The following is an 18,368-nucleotide window of genomic DNA, read 5'->3' as shown; positions in this document are numbered from 1 at the left end:
TGTCCCTTTGCAAGGCACGGGCAATTTTCCTAGTATCATATAAGAAAACAAACGAAAGTCAAGCTTATGGTCTGTTCTGGCAGAGTTTGCCTTTCAAAAATAAAAATAAGAAACAAGGTAGCTTCAATGTTTACTTGGGCATGGGCCATGGCCATGGGCTCTCGAACCATCAAAACAAAATCACATTTTCCCCGTCAATAACATCTTGCCTGCTCCCACGGCCCAGGGCTCACGGACTCCTCCCCTCCGATCCGGCTCTCCCCTTCTTCTCCACCCCGCAGCGCACTGCCGCTCTCGAAATTTGGCGACTCCCTCTCGCCGCCTGCTCGATCGCCATGGAGATGGAGATGAAGGCGATGGGGAAGCAGCAGCGGGAGGAGGCGCTCCTCCGCGCCGCCGCCGACGGCAACCTCCGTCTACTCAAGGGTAACTCCGCATCTTCCTTACGCTCTTCCTTCTTAGGGTTTGATGATGGTAGTAGCTTGACGGATTTAGTGCTGGACTTGGCTCCCATTTCTCGCGTTGCGAAGAGATGGCGCGGTGGATGGGGTCGGGAGGCGAAGGAGAGGCCGCCATCCTGGGCACGGTGGAGGACGGCGTAGGGGACCGCGTGCTGCACCTGGCGGCCGGGTCGGGTCGGCTCGAGGTCTGCAGGTACCTCGTCGAGGACCTCCGCCTCGATGTCAATCAACTCAACTTCATAGGTGGTGTTCCCTTTGCGTCAATTCGCAGATTCGTCAACTTTTGTTCATGTATTTATGCTTATTCTTCAACTAGTTAGTTATATACCATGTGGAATTTGCATCTCAGGCTTCAAATTTGGTGTTACATATGTAAATTGTGACTACGTAACAAGTGGAGTTAAGATATCCAATATATGCACACGGCCATGCCCAGAGAGTCCATTCACCATACCTCAAACATCATTGATTTTCTTTGGATATGTTATATGAGCAAACCACACCATGTGTGAACTGTATCTAAAGTGTCTCCCCTGCCTGCCGTCATGCAATTTTGTCAACAGTAAGCATGTGTCAGATGGAAAGGCATTTGATACTGCTCTAGTGAAGTTCTCTTTTCACGTTTGGCTCTCTTGTGTACAACCTTTTGATTTGAGGGCAGGATTGGCGTGAATTTGTTCAGCTCCTCATGTTTATTTTTTCAACTGTTGCAGGTGACACGCCACTGTACCTTTCTGCCTCGTATGGAAGAGCTGATGCTGCAAGATATCTTCTTGATCATGGTGCTGATCCACTAGCTGGCAAAGTACACTCACCTCTCTATGCCGCTGCAAAGGAAGGTCTCTCTCTTTCCCAACAAGTATGCTTATTCATCGCATGTGTCAGTGCATACATAGTCAATCTGATTTTTTGGCTTAGAAAGCCACATCACTCGATATAAGCAACATTAGACTCCGACAAACTATCAATAGAGCTGAGAGAGCAAGAAGAACTGGAAAGGAGTTCAGGAGACGTGATTCCCTTCTTTGATGCTGTCAAACGTTTTGTTGCTATTCCTTCAGGGTTCGCTTTGATTTAGGGATATGGAGGCTTGGAATCAGAAATGCTTGCTGGAGTTAAATCTAATCCTGTATTTGAATGGAGGGAATTGGAAAAGGAGAAGGAAAGTCATATGAACCTGTGTTTTCAATTTTGAATTTGTCATTGTTTCATCCTGTTATAAAATAAAATTTGAATTTGTCACTGTTAGTTCAAATCAATTCCTCATATCATTGAGAGAAGTAAGCATTTCTGGATCGACTGATCCAAATTGGATCCATTCCTTCAAATTAGTTATTACTCCCTCCGTTCCCAAATATAAGTCCTTTTAGACATTCCAACAAGTGACTACATACGGAGTAAAATGAGTGAATCTATACTCTAAAATATGTCTACATACGGATGTATGTTGTAGTCCATTTGAAATGTCTAAAAAGACTTATACTTAGGAACGAAGGGAGTAGTTTTCTTTTGATAAGATTAGCTAGTCTTAATTTTGTTAACATTTGTTTGGTGGCCTCTCTCAGTTGGAATAGACTTGGTTAAGGAATAAAGTAAGCAAGAAACACACGTCACAGGCACAGAGCTACAACCTCCACTCTTGGGATCGCGACAGTTGACTACTATGACACCTCTCCTGGCTAGTGTGATGCTTGATGTTTCTATTTTAGCATAGCTTGCCATATGTTTTATGTGATTTCCATAGAACAAAGCTCCCATATATATGATTTGGGTGATGGCTGAAGAACCATTATCATATGTGTGGAGAATAACTTTGAGGTTTGGTATTTTGAAGTTGAATATCCAATGTTATCCAAGTTGTTGATTATAATCTTATAAGCTCAAAATCGACGACTTCTTCTATTTCCAAGGATAAACAAGTAAATTTTGAATAGTCCCAATCGGATCACTTTTGAAAACCTGGTCCTGGATGAGATGTGTGGTAAACTAAAAGGTTACTGCAGTTCATGATCACTAAACTGAAAACTGGTCCAGAGTTAATTTTTCATGCAGATGTAAAGTTAGCTACATCTGAGGTAAAAGGTGTTGCCCATGAGGTCACGGGTTCGAGTCCTGGGAACAGCCTTTTGCAGAAATGTAGGGAAAGGCTGCTGCATGCATACAAATGACCCAAAGTGGTTGGACCCTTCGCCGGACCCTTCGCAAGCAGGAGCTAGATGCACAGGGCTGCCCTTTTATGTAAAGTCAGCTACATGTTGGAAAATGTTCTTGTCTCATTCATCTTTTTGAAACTTCATTTTCCAGGACATTGCGAAATAGTAAAACTGCTGCTTTCAAGAGGAATCAATGTGGATTTAGATTCTTTACAAGGGACGCCATTGCATGCAGCTGCTATCTCTAAAGACCATGACATAATTAAGATTTTGTTGGAGCACCATGCCAATGTAAGACACCAGTTTATTGGTTCTCTTCTTTGCGGTGTATGAAAAAGAAAACTCTGGAACGGACTGTGGCCAGCGGTACTCGTGCTCCATCTCTATATTCTACTAGTAAGCTTGCACGTGCAATGCACGTCTTATACGGTGAGCCAATGAGATTTCCACAAATACAAAATAAATGTTTCACAAAAGTGTTCAATAGAAGCACAATTCTTTGATGTCGCTCAAGTTGCATTTTCAAAGGTGAGACACAATTGTGGCTATGTTGTTGCATACAGACCACAATATATATTACTCCATCCATTAGGTCTTCTCATTGGTTGTTAATAAGGAAGATGATTTTTTTATGACTGAAAAAAGCCTCACATAAACATATCAATGGCAGTGAGCCAATATTCTAAAGCAAAATCTCAACACCAAAAATTCTTACTAAGGCACAAAATATTTGTTACAACTGCTAGTTCCAATAAAAAAATAACTACCTTTAAAATGTATTGGAATCGACTAAAGCTTCTTCATTAATGAAATAAATGATAATGGAAATATCATTAATCCAGGTCATCTTGAACCGAATATTGCCTAGCCCACGGTTTGTCGGTGTATACAAAGATATGCTTGAGTAATGATCCAAGAGCAAGAGCATTGGGGACAGCAGAGCCACCCATCAACAGCTGTGTTCGCTTAAATTTCCTTGTCAATGGATCATCAGACTATGTTCTACTTAACTTTCCTGGCTCAAGCTCGGTGCAGAACTTTGCATGGAACTCCTTATTACTTAAGAATTGAATATCACATGGAAATTTAAGCTTAACCAGTCGCGTCAAGAAATGTCTCGGCTCACTCAGTTTTTTACCACTTGGTTCTGCCCTGGTTGGAGCTATATTAGTTTTAATGGGATATATACCTGTATTGTCCACCAAACCAACCAAACAAAATCATGCCTTCTAAAAGCTGATGGGGATCTCCCGTTCAACTTCATCCAAGCAATCCCCCGCAAAAAAAACTTCATCCAAGCAATCAAATGGTACATAAAGATATGGTAGTCGTCCAGTGAACTTGCATTAAAAGTGAGGGTTCGCCCAGAAATCCTCTGTTTGTTTTCTAAAAGGGCAAGTGCCATTGTTTTTCCTGTGAAGACCTTGTATCATCAGATGGCATATGAAATACTGAATTGTAAGGTTATATTTTTTTAAAAGGTTCCAGGCTTCCAGCAATGTACATAATAGGAAAACGAACTCGTGGGTACCAAGTCTTTTGGATGCAGTGACATAGCCTGAATAGATTTCTTATCGTGCGTAACAGTAGACATAGTCATTGGAGAAACAAACAGCTATAATGGAAACAGAATCGCATAGATGATGGAAACCATTTTGTGAACATTGCCAAGTTAGATAGTTAATATCCCAGAAGTTGATGGTTGTAGCATGTGTGCTTGACAATTTGTGGATCCCGAGGAAGGAAAAACAATATAATTAATAGTAGGTATTGAAATGCACAAGAAAATACCAACTCAAGCAAGGTCATATCATGATTTCCCTACATACTCTCTTGGCGCATATATATGGAACTCTTAATCCCAACTTACAAAGAAACTGCAGGTTCTTATCTAATCAAAATCCATCATACTACCAGAACAGAAAAATGAGGAAAAAAAATCTTGGAGAACCTCACATGGACCATCCAACACGTCCAAATTTCACGGAAAATAGGCAGATCATCAACAAGTTCTCACAACATTGCTCATCAGGCTCTAAACTCTGAATTTGAGTGTGTCCTCTGCTGTAATTGTTCAGCTCATAGAGATAGCCCTTGTAAGATCATAAATAGGGCCAGGGATGAAAATGTTGCAGGCTATGTAATTCACTCTGTAATTGATAGCCCTTGTGTCGTCATACATTTTCCTTTCCCCTTTTCTCTTAATTGACTGGACCATTATAAAAAGAGGGGCTAGTCAATTAACCTAAAAAAATGACATATGTTGGGTAAAAGTTACTACCCTTGAAGAAACCAATAGTAACAACATTCGACCCAAACATTTAGTTGCTTCACTTTTAACTTGTCTCGCAATGACAGATGGGCTGGTCGTGTATGTAATGGGTCTTCGTATAATTGCAGTTTGTCATTTAATTTGGTCTGACTGAGGCATGGATAAAAAGAACAACTGAATAATTATACACGTCATGTTGTATTCTGATATGCTTATGAGCTAACACCTGTACCTCTCACATACATCCAACTATGGGTCATCATCAGGTTCATGTTCCTGCAAAGGATAGGAAACCAATGAGAAATTTAATCCAAACAAGGAGAAGATCAACAAAAGCTACAGAAAATAAAAAACAGCTAGGTGCCTTGTCAAGATCCTTAATCAAAAGCAAACTATATTAGTTCAATAAACGTCAATATGAAAAGCATACTGATTAGGAAGCATTAATTAAGCTCACATATGATTTCTCCTTCGGTCCTTCCTGACTCCTCTATCCTTTCATACTCTCCTCCTCTTTGGCACATGTATCTTGCAAAAAGATTCATCATGCAAATTTATGTACAAGACATTAATTCAGTACAAGCAGATTAGTTTTTGGAATACACACCATACACAAATTAAAATCTATTTCTGCTATATAACTTACAATCTACGTCTGACAAATTATCAACAAACTAAAAGGACTTTAACCTGCAGCATCCCATGTGCATCCACGCTGCAGCGCCTTCCTCTAAGCCTCTGCTGCTGCATGAGATGAAAAAGAGTTACTTAGAGGGTCGTACACACACCAGAAATCCTGAAAGCAAAAACATCTTTCCATCCAGCAATCCTTTCAAGGGAACAGGAGAAGCACAACATCGGATGCAGTCGACTCATACATACAATTTCTGAATTAATGTGAAGTTGTGAACACACAGCAGAATGTTACTGAAATGTTCAATTTCATAGAAACATGTTAACCAAAAGGGAGGCGTCCGATCAGGGTGCCAACCCAAAAGTTGGGAAAGGCGTCGGCGACCTCCGGCCGGGAACGGCCGGGCTGTGGCTCGGCGATGCGGTGGCGCTGCCCTCGTGCAGTAGTGTGGCGGCGGGGTTGCCGCTCGGTGATGCGGCTGCAGGGCGCTCGCGCGGCACTGCCCTCTGCGTGCCACGCTCGCGGCCGAGCTCCGCCTCCGGCGCAGCCCGGCCTCTCTTCTCCCGCCCTCAGCCGCACCACCTGCTCGTCCGCCGTGGCCTTACAGCCGCCGCTGCTATGTGTTGCACATGCGCTGATGTCCATCTGTCCGCCAATGCGCCGCTTCTCCCAGCCGTCGTCGCGTCGCGGGCGCCTCCCTTAACACCTCTTGATGGCGAAGACGAAATCTGGCGAGGAGGGAGAGAAGGCTGACGCCACAAGCCGGAGGTGCAGCGCTCCGTTGAGGGTGAGAGGATTCGATTGGATCTACTTCCTTTTTTCATGCGTGATTGTTGGGGCCGCGGCTGCGGATCGTACCGATACGGCAGAGTTTTCGTCCGCTCTCTCAAATCGCTAAACGCACTTTTGGCTGATGATTAGTGTATATGGACGGCTAGATATAATCAAATGATTCGGATCGTGAGGCTATAATTGATTGAGAGTGTTATATGTAAATTAGGCTGGGTACATTTAGGGATAAATATGTTTGCTTGTTTAATAGTAGTAGAGATAGAGAAGAGATTGACAGGCGGGACCCACTGGGCATAGAGAGGAAAAATGGCATGTTCATATGGTCTTTTTTGTCAAAATATATTTTTTTAGGGGATTTTCAAAAAAAAACATTCTGCCTGGTTCACGGGCTGACAACGGACCTCACGCGCCTGGTCAGCACAAATTATGTATACAAAACGGGATATGCACTGTATTTGTATATTCAAGCCAAGTTTTTACACCACTTCAATGTACACTGCAACTTCTAGCACCAAAGTGACCATTTACGCCAAGTTCTAGCACCGTCGGTGTAATTGACTCATAAATTTTATAGGTATACATATGCACATTTATTACTTCCTTGATTTTTATTTATTTTAGAATTTGAATAAATTACCTGTTTTAATTTTGTTGATGTTTTTGTCATTTCGTCCTTTAGTAAGTGTGCTAGCTTGTCTCAGAGAAATAAGAAAACATTTTAAATGTCAAGAACATTGTTTTCGAAAATGTATGAACATTTTTCATTGAGCCATGCATTTTTTGGGGGAAAATGTGGATATTTTTTTGAGACTCGTGACTATTTGTTTTAAAACATACAAGCATTTTTAATAGGTCTTTAATGCAAAAATAGTTGTATGCATGTCATAATTTATTTTATGATTGGACAAAAACACTTCTCATACTTGGTCTTGCTAGTAAATTGTGCAAAGCACCATGTCATTTAAATATATATATATATATAAAGCATGGAAAATACATTTGAATATGTATTATCTTTTCTAGAATTGAATCGGACAAGATCCAAATTGGTTCTTACCTCTATAGAATCCAGATTGTTCTAGTCTCTTTTTATTAGAGTATCAGATAAGCATGTGAATAGATGCTTCTAGAACACATGAGATGGTTGAGTTGGGGGTTCAGTGAGAAGGCCACGTGGCAGAATCCTATGAGTTGAAAACTATATCCAACGGATGATAATGCTCGGATTTGCCTTCTCTTGACCATTGGATGGGCATATCCAACGACCAATATTTGAAGCTATTGGCACACTATATAGTGGTATAGATAATTGGGAAAATCTTGTTGCCTCTGATACCTGTGCTCCATCTGAACAAAAGATTTGCATTGTATTTGAAGCAACAGTAGTTACCATGGACAACACTTAATTATCCTAAAGTAAAACATGCTCACTTTCCCAGAAGCCAATGACATGTTATGTCTAATTTCTATGTAAATGTATTTCTTTCTGTTGCCTTCAGAAATACCAATATAATTAACACATCACAAGAACTCCCTCCGTCCCATAATATAAGAACGTTTTGCAAGCTATTTAGCTTGCAAAACGATCTTATATTATGGTACGGAGGGAGTAGATTTTATTTTTCTCTATTGACGTATCTAAGAATTAATCTCTATTGGTTCCTTTACTTTTTTTGACAAGTGTGAGTTATTGATTCTTCTACTTTCCACAGCCTAACAAGGTTTTTGGTCTTGGTTATACCCCATTGAGTTGGGCCATCAGGGCCTTCGAGCCCATGCCGAGAGAGCCGTTGGAATGTGTCAAGCTACTTGTTAAGGTCAGTACTTTTTCTTCGTATGGAGCTTTGTTAAAGTTCTGTAGGCACAGCTTCATTTTCTTTGTGTATATGTTTTCTGTGGCTGACATATCAAGCATTAACTCAAACAAATGATCAAATAATTATTCATTTGCACAGGCTGGTGCAGATCTTAATTTTATTGACTTCAATGGTGGTAGTTATGTGATGTTGGCAGTGAAGTCTGGCTTCCCTGGCATCATGAGGTTCTTGCTAGATGCTGGTGCTAACCCCAATATTCCTGATGAAGTGAGCCTTACTTGTTTTGCTGTTGTCATTTGTCATCATCTACTTTTCATGCATATGCTGTAAGTTAGCTGAACATTGTTCCATTTTTTCTCTATGAGGTCATGTTAGGCTGCAGATCTTGTTTAAAAAATGTGGTTGTAGACTCTTGACACTCGACAGATTAGGATAATCTTCTTACCCACACATCGTCTGATGCCGGGAATAGGCTTACATGAGGATAAAACACTACTTTCGTTGTATCATCAGAATTGATGGTATAAAGTTTCTTGTCCCCAGGTCATAGATATCCTGAAGTAGGGTGTACAAGCTAAGGTGTATTTATATATGGTCATTTTTCTCGCACTTACCTTATGTTTTTACAACGATTACAAAAATCTAAAAATTAACATGCGAAGAACATTAGTATTGGTGCTTTACTTAATTACTAGTAAATGGCACGTGCCGTGCACGTGTATAATTCTAGGATTATTGTGAAATGCCGCATGTTGGGGTGGGGTGGGGGGTGACCTATGGCAATTAATTGTATTCAATATAATTATATTGTCAGCATTTATTTGGTTATTTTTTTCAAGTATGACCAATACACATGAGAAGCGGTTGTTTTCTCTTGACACACATCTATATAATTTAAACTACGATGAGTAGAGTCACGTACGCATACTAACACTATTAATCGTAATGACGTAAACACTTTAATATTTGTGTAATCTTGCTTTTACATAATTTGAAATCCTCAAACATATATAAATTTAATATGTGCTAAACTGGGTAACGGAAAGAGTACTAAGTTGCAAGTTATTAATCATTATGAATAAATTAATTATTCAACTCAAAAAGAAGAATAAAATAATTATTCAAGCATTGATTATGTCCTTTTTGGTTGATCAGAGTTGTCCACAAAAAATATTGGTAAACAAAAGGAAAAAAACAGGGTAGTACTATTTCTAAAATGAATATGGGAGAAAGTAAAATCTATTCAACCGTAACATGTATTATCCTGCACCATTGCATGCTTTTTCGCACTCTCTCATCGTGATTAGGATGCCTACTTGCTAGCTAGTACCTTTGCTAGTACTACTCTATGCGCAGTACAAATTTGTCATGGGAGTTCACCAGAAATTTCTGGATAGCGAAGGCAGAATCACGTGCGTGGTACAAATTTCATGTGGGAGTGACAGGCAGCAGGGGGATGGGGCCCACAGCGAATCCTTGCAATATGAGCCATCAGATTAACATATCCAACGGTGTCAATGTGGCCACGTAGTCCTCTATCACAAGCCACTAAATATGAGCTGTTCAATTAGAAAGATCCAACGGCTTATACGAAGTGCTACTGGTACACTATATAGGAATAGGAGTATAGATATAGATTTATGATAAAAATATAGCTTTTTCGATAAAGGACATTTACATTTAATTGATATATCGAGGTGATACAACCGCACTGAGCGAATGCCCGGCCTTCTGATGTGCACGATGCACACAGCCAACACAACCAAAAAGAAGAAATGCGAATATAGTATAAAAAATATAGCTATATCGGTGAACAGAAATAAATCAATGTAAATCGCAAACCTGAAATCTTCGAAGCATTTGGCACTGAAATCCATCACTACCTAGGTTTCTGCTGGCACCAACGTCCCAGTGCCTAGATGATTCTGTGTGGAACATTACCATCAATGCATCAGACGCTTAGAAGAGGATCAGACCATGTGTCCCACCAAGGACCCCTTCGCCCCACCTGAACTTCGGCTCTGCGGCCAGGAGGCAATGGAGGTCGGCACCGGTGCAGCAGGGATTGCAGGTGGACTCCACATAGCTGCGCTCTGACAAAAGGCAGCAGTGGTGTAGAGAAGGAGGGAAGGAGACAAAGAGATGTGTGTTTATAGTAGTAGAGATGATGTCGAAAGTATGTCATGTAAATGTTTCTTGTCTACTGAACTAGGAATTAAAAAAAATCTCCAGCTTCTTCATAACCTGGTCAAAGAAACATAAAATGCTACTTCTGCAAAGATTTCTTTTGCGCCTTCCATTCATATTTTGGTGTCTGGATCATCTTCATCCTATTCTGTTTTGAAAAGTTTATGCAATACAACATATGAACTGAAGCTTTCGATTATTAATGTTACTGTATTTGATGTAACCCTTGTCTTACAAATTTTGTTACGAAGGATGAACGAGGCTGTTCCACCATTTGTTGTCCTTGCATAGTGGTTCTCTTGAAGTTCATCCAGCCATTTCGTTAATGTGTAAATCTTCCAATTACATTTTGTATTTATATTTGGTATTTACTCTTGCAGTGTGGTAACACACCAATTGAAGTTGCTGCCTCTAAAGGCAGTAGGGACATGGTTGAAATGTTATTCCCTTTAACTTCTCCTGTTTCAACGCTGCCGAACTGGAGTATTGATGGAATCATTTCTCATGTGAAACACTTTGGTTTGAAGCCGATGGTATGTGTTTCCTTCTGTGCTCACTTGCATTTCCATATGTTATTTATCATCACCCTGTAGTCTGTTCTTTGGAAGTTCTGCCTATCATTTAGAGTAGAAATAGTTTTTCCACAATTATTCTAAACTTCATTATGCAAACAAAAACATTCCATGCAAATTTTACTTTTGGTGCATTGCATCACTATTAGCAAACTCCTAGTCTTTGGGTATGCCCGCATGGTGTACTATTAATGTGCTAGACTTAACAAGTTATTTTGGATGATATTGTGCCTGCCCTGAAACTCCGGACAATAGTTTTTATTACGAGTTTATAGTCTTGTACTCCCTCTGTAAAGAAATATAAGAGCGTTTAGATCAGTACTTAGTGATCTAAACACTCTTATATTTCTTTATGGAGGGAGTACATTAATTAGGATACACCCTGAATTCTGGATAAACCCTGCAACACTGCAGGACAACACATTTTTTCTTGCCTTAGACATTATTTAGGTGATATAGGACGACACCTACAAATTTGTGCATTTTTCATGTTTTACATTACTAGCTAGTTCTACGTATTTGTTGTAACCAGTTCTGTTTTTGTGGTCAGGATAAGCAAAAATGTGCGAAGATAAGAACTGAACTAAAACAGAAAGCTTCAGAGGCATTTAAGGAAGGGAAATATTATGTGGCATCAGAGATGTATACTGGTGTAAGTCACTAAGGCCCATCTTTATTGCCTGAAGGAGTGGTGGTTATTTTTTATATTTGTATACTGTTAATATCAGTCCATGCTATATTTTTGTTCACACCTCTTTCTGGTAAAACATGTGCTGTTGTATGTCAGTTCCACAGTACAAGGCATACACAATCTAGGCGTCCTGCTCTCTTAGTAATTATGAGGTAGTTGAGCAGTTTGTGTTCAAAGGGCTGCGGTGGTAACACAGTACCTTTTTTTTAGAATGTAGGTAAGAAGTTCCTACTTTGAAATGTATCTGCTTGTCCAATACATCTGCTGGTTTCATGTGTACGGAGATCTCTATATCAATCAGAATAACACCTTCTGAGCGTCATCCTCATTGATATAATTATTGTCTTGGAGTACTCTATTTTGGAATTGCTAAAAGCTGCATGCGACTGATGTGTTGTAGGCAATGGCATTTGACCCTAGTCCAGATGATTGTGCGGCCATATTGGCAAATAGGAGTCTCAGTACGTTGCGCGGTGGGAATGGAAGAGCTGCTCTCTCTGATGCTACCATGTGCAGGATGGCGAGACCTCTTTGGCCAAAAGCTTGCTATCGAGAAGGCGCTGCTCTTATGTTATTGAAGGTAAAAAGAACGCAGTAGTTTTCTTCAAGCATTTGTGATCATGATCATATAACTAATCATCTTATGGCATGTACTTGTAGAAGTACGAGAGAGCATGCGAGGCTTTTGTGGATGGCTTGAAGCTTGACCCTACAAATGGTGATCTTGCAAATGCTTTAAGGTAACTGGTCCATATTTTCGTGGTGTGTAGGGTGATGTGCAATCCCCTGCTTCGTAAGTTAAGTAAAAGAACAAATGATATCTTGATAGACAACTGTGCGCATGGAAGATGGGTCTCCATCTCTTTTGAGGAATATTACATGGATTCAGTCATTCAAGTCTATTAAGTTCTTTTTTTCTTGAGCTGGAGCGATTTACTAATCGCAGAAAGAACACTAGTGCTGATCTTTGCATTTCATGATTCATCTCCAGTGCAAGTTGTACACAGATTCTTGACAATTCTCATGTTCAAAATATTTTGGTCGCAGGGAAGCCCAAGAAGCAGCAAAGAATGCTCGTCGCCGTGAAAAGTGACTGACATGTCAAGTCTTACATGCAGAATCCGAGGCTTTGTTTTGTTGCTGAGCACCTTTTGTCTAGTCTGAAAACTTGTAATGATAATTACCTGTGGTTCTTAAGACTTCTGTCGCACCCATCGTTTGTAAATATGACCGGGGATGAAACTCGCTAGCTTTTGATTCCAGTTCAAGTGTCAACAAGCTTTATTATCGCAGAACGTCAAGCTTGTTATATATTTTGGTTAAATCATGGAATTCAGTACTGAGGTTTATTTTCGAGGTAAATACACTAGGAGTCATTGAACTTGCACGCGACACTCAGTTTGGTGCATAAACTTGTAAAATACGTGTTTCTGGTCATTGAACTTGCACGGATGTTCATATACGGTCACATTTTACGTACGCAAACATATCCATGGCCTACATTTTCTTTTTGAGACATGTATCCATGGCCTACATGACATGCCAGGGCTCGCTGTGGGCCGCTCTCACAAGGTCGATTTACATAAAAGTTTTTATTTATTAAGCTCCTAAAATAAAATGATAAAAAACAAGGAGATGACGGGTTTTGAACACGTGGGACTGCCACCACCAGGATTGTGTGGACAACCACCATACCGGATGATTATTCAAGTTTGGAAATCACTACTAGTTTATATATCATATAAACACATACCGATTTTTTTTTAAAGAAATGCAACCTGAAGAAAGAGCGCAACGTAGCTCGACCATGTGATCTCATGCTCAATGTTAACTAAGATTACCACCAGGCTACTATAACAGAAAATGTCCAGAAGAGATAAACATTTTTCATGTTTTTATTCCTTCTTGTTCTATGTAAGAACACAACTTATATTCTTGTGTTTCTGATATTTAAAAATGATTATGTGTTACACAAAAGGTACATGACATTTAAAAGAATGTAAAATATTGTAAAACATATGTGTCTAATTACAAAAACATAAGTTGCATTTAATATATTTTTCATGCATTTTAGAAAAAAAATCATAACAATTTCAAAAATATTTATACAATGTACAAAAATATTCATGTAGTTTACAAAATGTTTGGTACGATCCAAAAATGTTTAACATGTATTTTGAAAAAGATTCTGAAACTCGTATTTGATAAAATCTTAATCATATGTTTAAAAAATATTAAAAATGTATAAAAATGTTTTAAGATTATACTGGAAAAATAGACACAAAAAAATATTTTAAAAATGCTAATCATGTATTTGGAAAATGTTAAACATAATTAAACTTTTATGTTCTGACGTGTATGTATTTCCAGTATACAATTAAAAACATTTTTATACACGTTCAATATATTTTTAAACATATTATTAACATTTTCTAAAATACAAGTTTTGAAGCTTTTTTTAAAATACTACATGTTAAATATTTTTGCATTGTACGAAACATTTTTCAGCTATGAAAACATGTTTGTACATTGTATGCACATTTTAAAAAATGTCATATTCAGTTTTTTGAAATGTGTGAACATTTTTAAAATGCAACGTATGTTTTTTAAGTCCATAAATTTTACAATGTTTAAAAAAATTTAAAAATGTCACGTATCTTTTTTTGTAACATATAAACATTTTTTAAATGTCACAAACACAATAATATAAAGTTGTTTTCTTACATAGAACAAGAAGGAATAACAACATGAAAAATGTTTATCCCTTCTATACATGTTGTGTTGTTGTAACCTGGTGGTAATCTTAGTCAACGTTGTCCATGAGGTTAGATAGTCGAGACATGGTGCTCCATTTTTTTGGGTTACATTTCCTTTTAAATTTAATTTCGGTCCGTGTTTATATGATATAGCAGATGTTGATAGCTTTGTTCAAGCGTAAATGATCATTGTTCTGGTGGTTGTCCACACGCCCCAACAATCGGAGGTCTTGAGTTCAAAACCCCATTGCCCCTTGCTTTTTAATAATTTTATTTTATGGGCTTATTAATACACAAATAAAAGAAGTTAAGGGCTTTTCGGTCCGTGTTTACATGAAATGTGACCGTATATGAACGTCTGTGCAAGTTCGATGACTAGAAACACGTACTTTGCAAGTTTGTGCACCAAATTGCACATCGCCTGCAAGTTCTATGACTCCCGGTGTATTTACCTCTTTATTTTCGCATTGCGACTGGCAGCCATTCCGAGGTTGGTCTTGTCCCTTGCAGAGCGGGATTAGCCTTGGTGGTGGCAATCGCAAGGGCACGGTGGTTGTACGGCATTGTTGGGTCGCCTAGTAGGGCCAGAGCCCGGAGAATGTAATTTGGGGCGTTCACTTTGGCTTTTGCTTTTGCGTGGAGTGTTGCGTACCAGTGAGGGCGAGCCCATCGCCGTGCGCGAGGCTCCAGTTCTGCAGATCATGCCTGGCCTATAGGAGCTATGTCTATGCCCTGTTTTACCTTTGTCTGTGGAGCGCGTGGAGGTGGACTCTTCGATGACCTCGTGTGAGGGGTATGTTTCGCCTCTGTCATGTGAGCAACTGGAGGTGCCTGAGTCAATCGTGTCAGTGATTCCCGTGGGTGATGATGTCGTGTCGGTGGTTTTTGTGGCTGATGATGTTGAGGCGGTCTGTATGTTGATGCCTGACTCTTTGGAGCCCAGCCAACCGCTCGCCTTTGTGGAGCGCGGAGGTTCCGACGATGCGGTCACCCACTCGCATGTGGCCGTTGGGAAGGTGGTGTATGTGCGCGACAAGGTCGATGAGATTCTCTTCGAGTTAGAGGTTCACAGCTTGCTCAAGCGTTTGGAGGCGGCTTGTCCTGGATCCGGCAAGGCAATTGTGGAGGAGGCTCTCATCAAGAGCAAAAGTAAGAAGAGTGGTGGCGCTGGAAAGGCGTCTGCAGCTGCTTGATGTATGGTCATCAGTCTCTTCAGTTGTCCATATGGCCTGACTTGTCTTTGTGGTCTTGGTGATGCTCGTGGTCTCTGGCCGAGGTACTCTCGTTGGGAGTGCCTATGCAATGTAGCTATGTGGAGGTTGGTGGTCGTTATGTGTTGGGTATGATTGTCCGGTTGATTGTGTGCTTATGGGGTTACATGTTATATGAGTAGTCCTCATGTGGTAGGTTTGTATCAGTTTTCGCCCGGTTTTCTATTAATTAATTGAGCAATTTTCTTCTCCTTAATTAATCGATGAGGCAAATCTTTTGCCTTCGTTTTGAAAAAAAGAAAAAATGATGAGTTTTGGACTTGAACCAACCGTAGTCATAGGTTGTCCAAAGGTTGGTGAATTGGTCCATGGAAATGTTTACTGGCTAGGCTATGTTATGTGTCGTGCCCTGAAGTAGTAGTGTAACCTGACGCTTGCAGCTTCTAACCAATTGCTGTTTTTACTTGTTATTATTGCTAGTGCTTTGTTTGTAACATCTTGTAGCTTCACAGGTCCAAGCACCTACTGAAAATATCCATGTTTAGCGGGCCCATTTCGGGCCTGGCCGGGCCAGGGGTGGCCTGGTATGCCCCGCTGCCGTGTCCGGACGGCTACCGCGGCGGTGCCGGAGGCGCGAGCCTCCCGCACGACGATGGTGGAGGTGGTTCCCTCCCGCTCGGCCTCGGTGCTGCTGCTCCTGTCGCTTGGATCTTCTCTCCGGTCTTCTTGGCCTCGTGGTGGTGCTCGCAGCGAGACGGCGTTGGTGGCGGCGCAACCGTGATGGCGCATGGTTGGGCGGTGGTTTGGCTGGTCGGCTCCGATTGGCCGGTGGGGTTTGGCGTGCGGGAGAAATCCTTGCCGGTTCGTCCGGCTCCGATGCGGTGACACCGGCAGGTGCCACTATCCCTTCTTGGAGGGTGTCGGGAGTACCTATCCCCCACCTCCCTCCGCGTACCGGGGGAAACCCTAGGACTTGTCCGGGCAGCAGCGTCGTCGGCGTCGCATCCCTTCTTGGAGGTGCTGCTTAGTTCGCGGTAGATCGGAGCCTCGGGCTGTGGTGGTTTGTATCCGGAGGGCGCAGCGGTCGTGGGTCTGCCGCGCTTTGTCGAGCTGCCGTTGTTGGCACTTATTTCTTTTTCTTTTTCTTTGGGCTTGATGTGCTGCTCGCCTCAGCATTGCAATATGTATCATGGTGGTTTGCTTTGGAATACAAAGCGGAGGAAATCTTTTTTCAGTAAAATATCCATGTTTAGTAGACATGGCAGATTTTCCCCACTTCGCGAATGAAATCATTTTGATATGAATACGGTCAAATAGAAACCCAAAAAAAAACAGTTCGATTTTGTCATGAACAACACGGCAAACTTTTCGCCACGAAGAACAATCGAGAGGAAATGTTTTCTTTTGCAAAATCTGCCCTACGAGATTCTTGCCAAATCGAAATGAGCCTGAGAAACGCTCATACATACGTGCATACACTTATCTCTATGAGCGCACGTATGCATATCTTATCCCTATGAGCACCTCCGACAAACTGAGTCAGCATGTCAGGGGCGGAGCCAGCTTATTATTGTTGGGTTCAGCTGAACACAGCGACTTTTGTCTGCTATGTACACAAGTACAAGAATTTAGTGGCGTGAACCCAGTAGAAAATCGTAGCTGACCCCATCAAAACGCTACAAGCCCACAAGCTAATTGTCTCACGCCCTTGATTGTTAGTGACCTGTTCTCATACGAGATGTATTATACACGGCAGCTGCTCACCCTTATCTTTCCTATTCGATTCCCAACTCGGCTCTCTCTCATCGCTCCTGTTCCGATCGCTTCGTCGCACAATGGCAAGTAGATAATTGCAGACCACAGTGGCAAGCCAACAATTGTAACTTAAAGTTGAGGTAGCCCTTGCACATTTTTCTATCTATCCAGCATAAGACGGTAATGGTTTTTGTTTCCTTTCCCTAAATTTTTTAATCATTTTTTCTATAAGATCTTTGATTGATCTAGATTATAGATCAATATTTTCCAAAGTGACTAAGTTGACATTTTTCAATGTTTTCAAGAAGATGAGAAGCTACACCTCAAGCTACGAAGTAATTTGAGTACTACTCTATTATGTAAACATGTGATTTTACAATATAATCCAATAAGTATGTCCCGCCATGTTCTGTATTTAATGTAAGACAATAGATGGCTTCTATCATATTTCTATTCGTTGTGATGGTTTTGAGTGATGCATTTCTATTCGTTATGTTGGTTTTGAGTGTTGTACTCGCGTTATAAGATGTTGTAAAATTAGACTTTACATTTAGTTAATGAGTGAACCCAATGGCTAAATTTTCTGGCTTCGCCCCTGCGGCATGTCATCTTGAAATTTATGAAGACACTGTAGGCGCCTCGTTGTGGACGGGACGCGACTTGAACCTGGTGGGCGAAACATATATAATATGCATACTTGTGCGTATTCTATCTAGAAAGAAAAAAAACTGTCTACTTTCTGTTCTGTCTCGTGCCCTGAAGCAGCAGTAGTAGCCAGGGTTTTGAAATTCGGCCGTAAAAAATGGATTTCGGCCGAATTTCGGCCATCTCGGCCTAGGGCGAAATCTATTTTCCGCCGAAATTGGTCAAATTTGAGAAATTTTGGTCAAATTTTAATCAAATTTCAGTCAAAATTTGGTCAAATTTCGGCCGAAATTTTTAAAAACGACCGAAATTCGGCCATCTCGGCCTAGGGCGAGAAAAATCACAAACCGAAAATCAAAACGCTGGTAGTAGCCTGACCCTGACGCGAGCCAACCAGAGGTCCAGAGCGCATGCCACCAAAG

The 18,368-nt window shown here is 40.8% G+C and overlaps 2 protein-coding genes and 1 long non-coding RNA gene across 3 annotated transcripts; 2 read left to right on the top strand and 1 right to left on the bottom strand.

Moving 5' to 3' along the window:
* The first annotated feature begins 356 nt into the window (after window positions 1-356).
* On the top strand, window positions 357-11,552 carry LOC119300226 (ankyrin-3-like). Its single transcript, XM_037577255.1, has 8 exons — window positions 357-426; window positions 531-704; window positions 1,175-1,300; window positions 2,766-2,905; window positions 8,025-8,129; window positions 8,268-8,396; window positions 10,697-10,849; window positions 11,439-11,552. Exons 1-8 carry the CDS (start codon window positions 357-359, stop codon window positions 11,550-11,552), a joined length of 1,011 nt encoding a protein of 336 aa, XP_037433152.1.
* On the bottom strand, window positions 5,116-6,336 carry LOC119303568. The gene is made up of 3 exons (XR_005147949.1): window positions 5,577-6,336; window positions 5,344-5,414; window positions 5,116-5,162 (listed from the first exon to the last, which is right to left on the bottom strand). It is a non-coding gene; the product is annotated as an uncharacterized LOC119303568 (long non-coding RNA).
* Window positions 11,553-11,982: 430 nt separating the features above from the next.
* Window positions 11,983-12,672, top strand: LOC119300225 (hsp70-Hsp90 organizing protein 1-like). The gene is made up of 3 exons (XM_037577254.1): window positions 11,983-12,159; window positions 12,240-12,319; window positions 12,627-12,672. Exons 1-3 carry the CDS (start codon window positions 11,983-11,985, stop codon window positions 12,670-12,672), a joined length of 303 nt encoding a protein of 100 aa, XP_037433151.1.
* Window positions 12,673-18,368: the final 5,696 nt, after the last annotated feature.

This window comes from Triticum dicoccoides, chromosome 5A (genome assembly GCF_002162155.2).
Source record: "Triticum dicoccoides isolate Atlit2015 ecotype Zavitan chromosome 5A, WEW_v2.0, whole genome shotgun sequence".
NCBI classification, from domain to species: domain Eukaryota; kingdom Viridiplantae; phylum Streptophyta; class Magnoliopsida; order Poales; family Poaceae; genus Triticum; species Triticum dicoccoides.
The sequence above is the reverse complement of the archived record's forward strand: the minus strand, read 5'-3'. Positions and strand labels throughout refer to the sequence as shown.

Excerpts from the sequence above, each read along its gene's own strand:
- LOC119300225 (XM_037577254.1), top strand. The coding sequence starts at position 11,983 with ATGGCATTTGACCCTAGTCCAGATGATTGTGCGGCCATATTGGCAAAT. Across the intron at positions 12,160-12,239 it reads CTGCTCTTATGTTATTGAAG|AAGTACGAGAGAGCATGCGA; the intron begins GTAAAAAGAACG and ends ATGTACTTGTAG. Across the intron at positions 12,320-12,626 it reads GATCTTGCAAATGCTTTAAG|GGAAGCCCAAGAAGCAGCAA; the intron begins GTAACTGGTCCA and ends TTTTGGTCGCAG.
- LOC119300226 (XM_037577255.1), top strand. The coding sequence starts at position 357 with ATGGGGAAGCAGCAGCGGGAGGAGGCGCTCCTCCGCGCCGCCGCCGAC. Across the intron at positions 427-530 it reads CAACCTCCGTCTACTCAAGG|AGATGGCGCGGTGGATGGGG; the intron begins GTAACTCCGCAT and ends CGCGTTGCGAAG. Across the intron at positions 2,906-8,024 it reads TGTTGGAGCACCATGCCAAT|CCTAACAAGGTTTTTGGTCT; the intron begins GTAAGACACCAG and ends TACTTTCCACAG.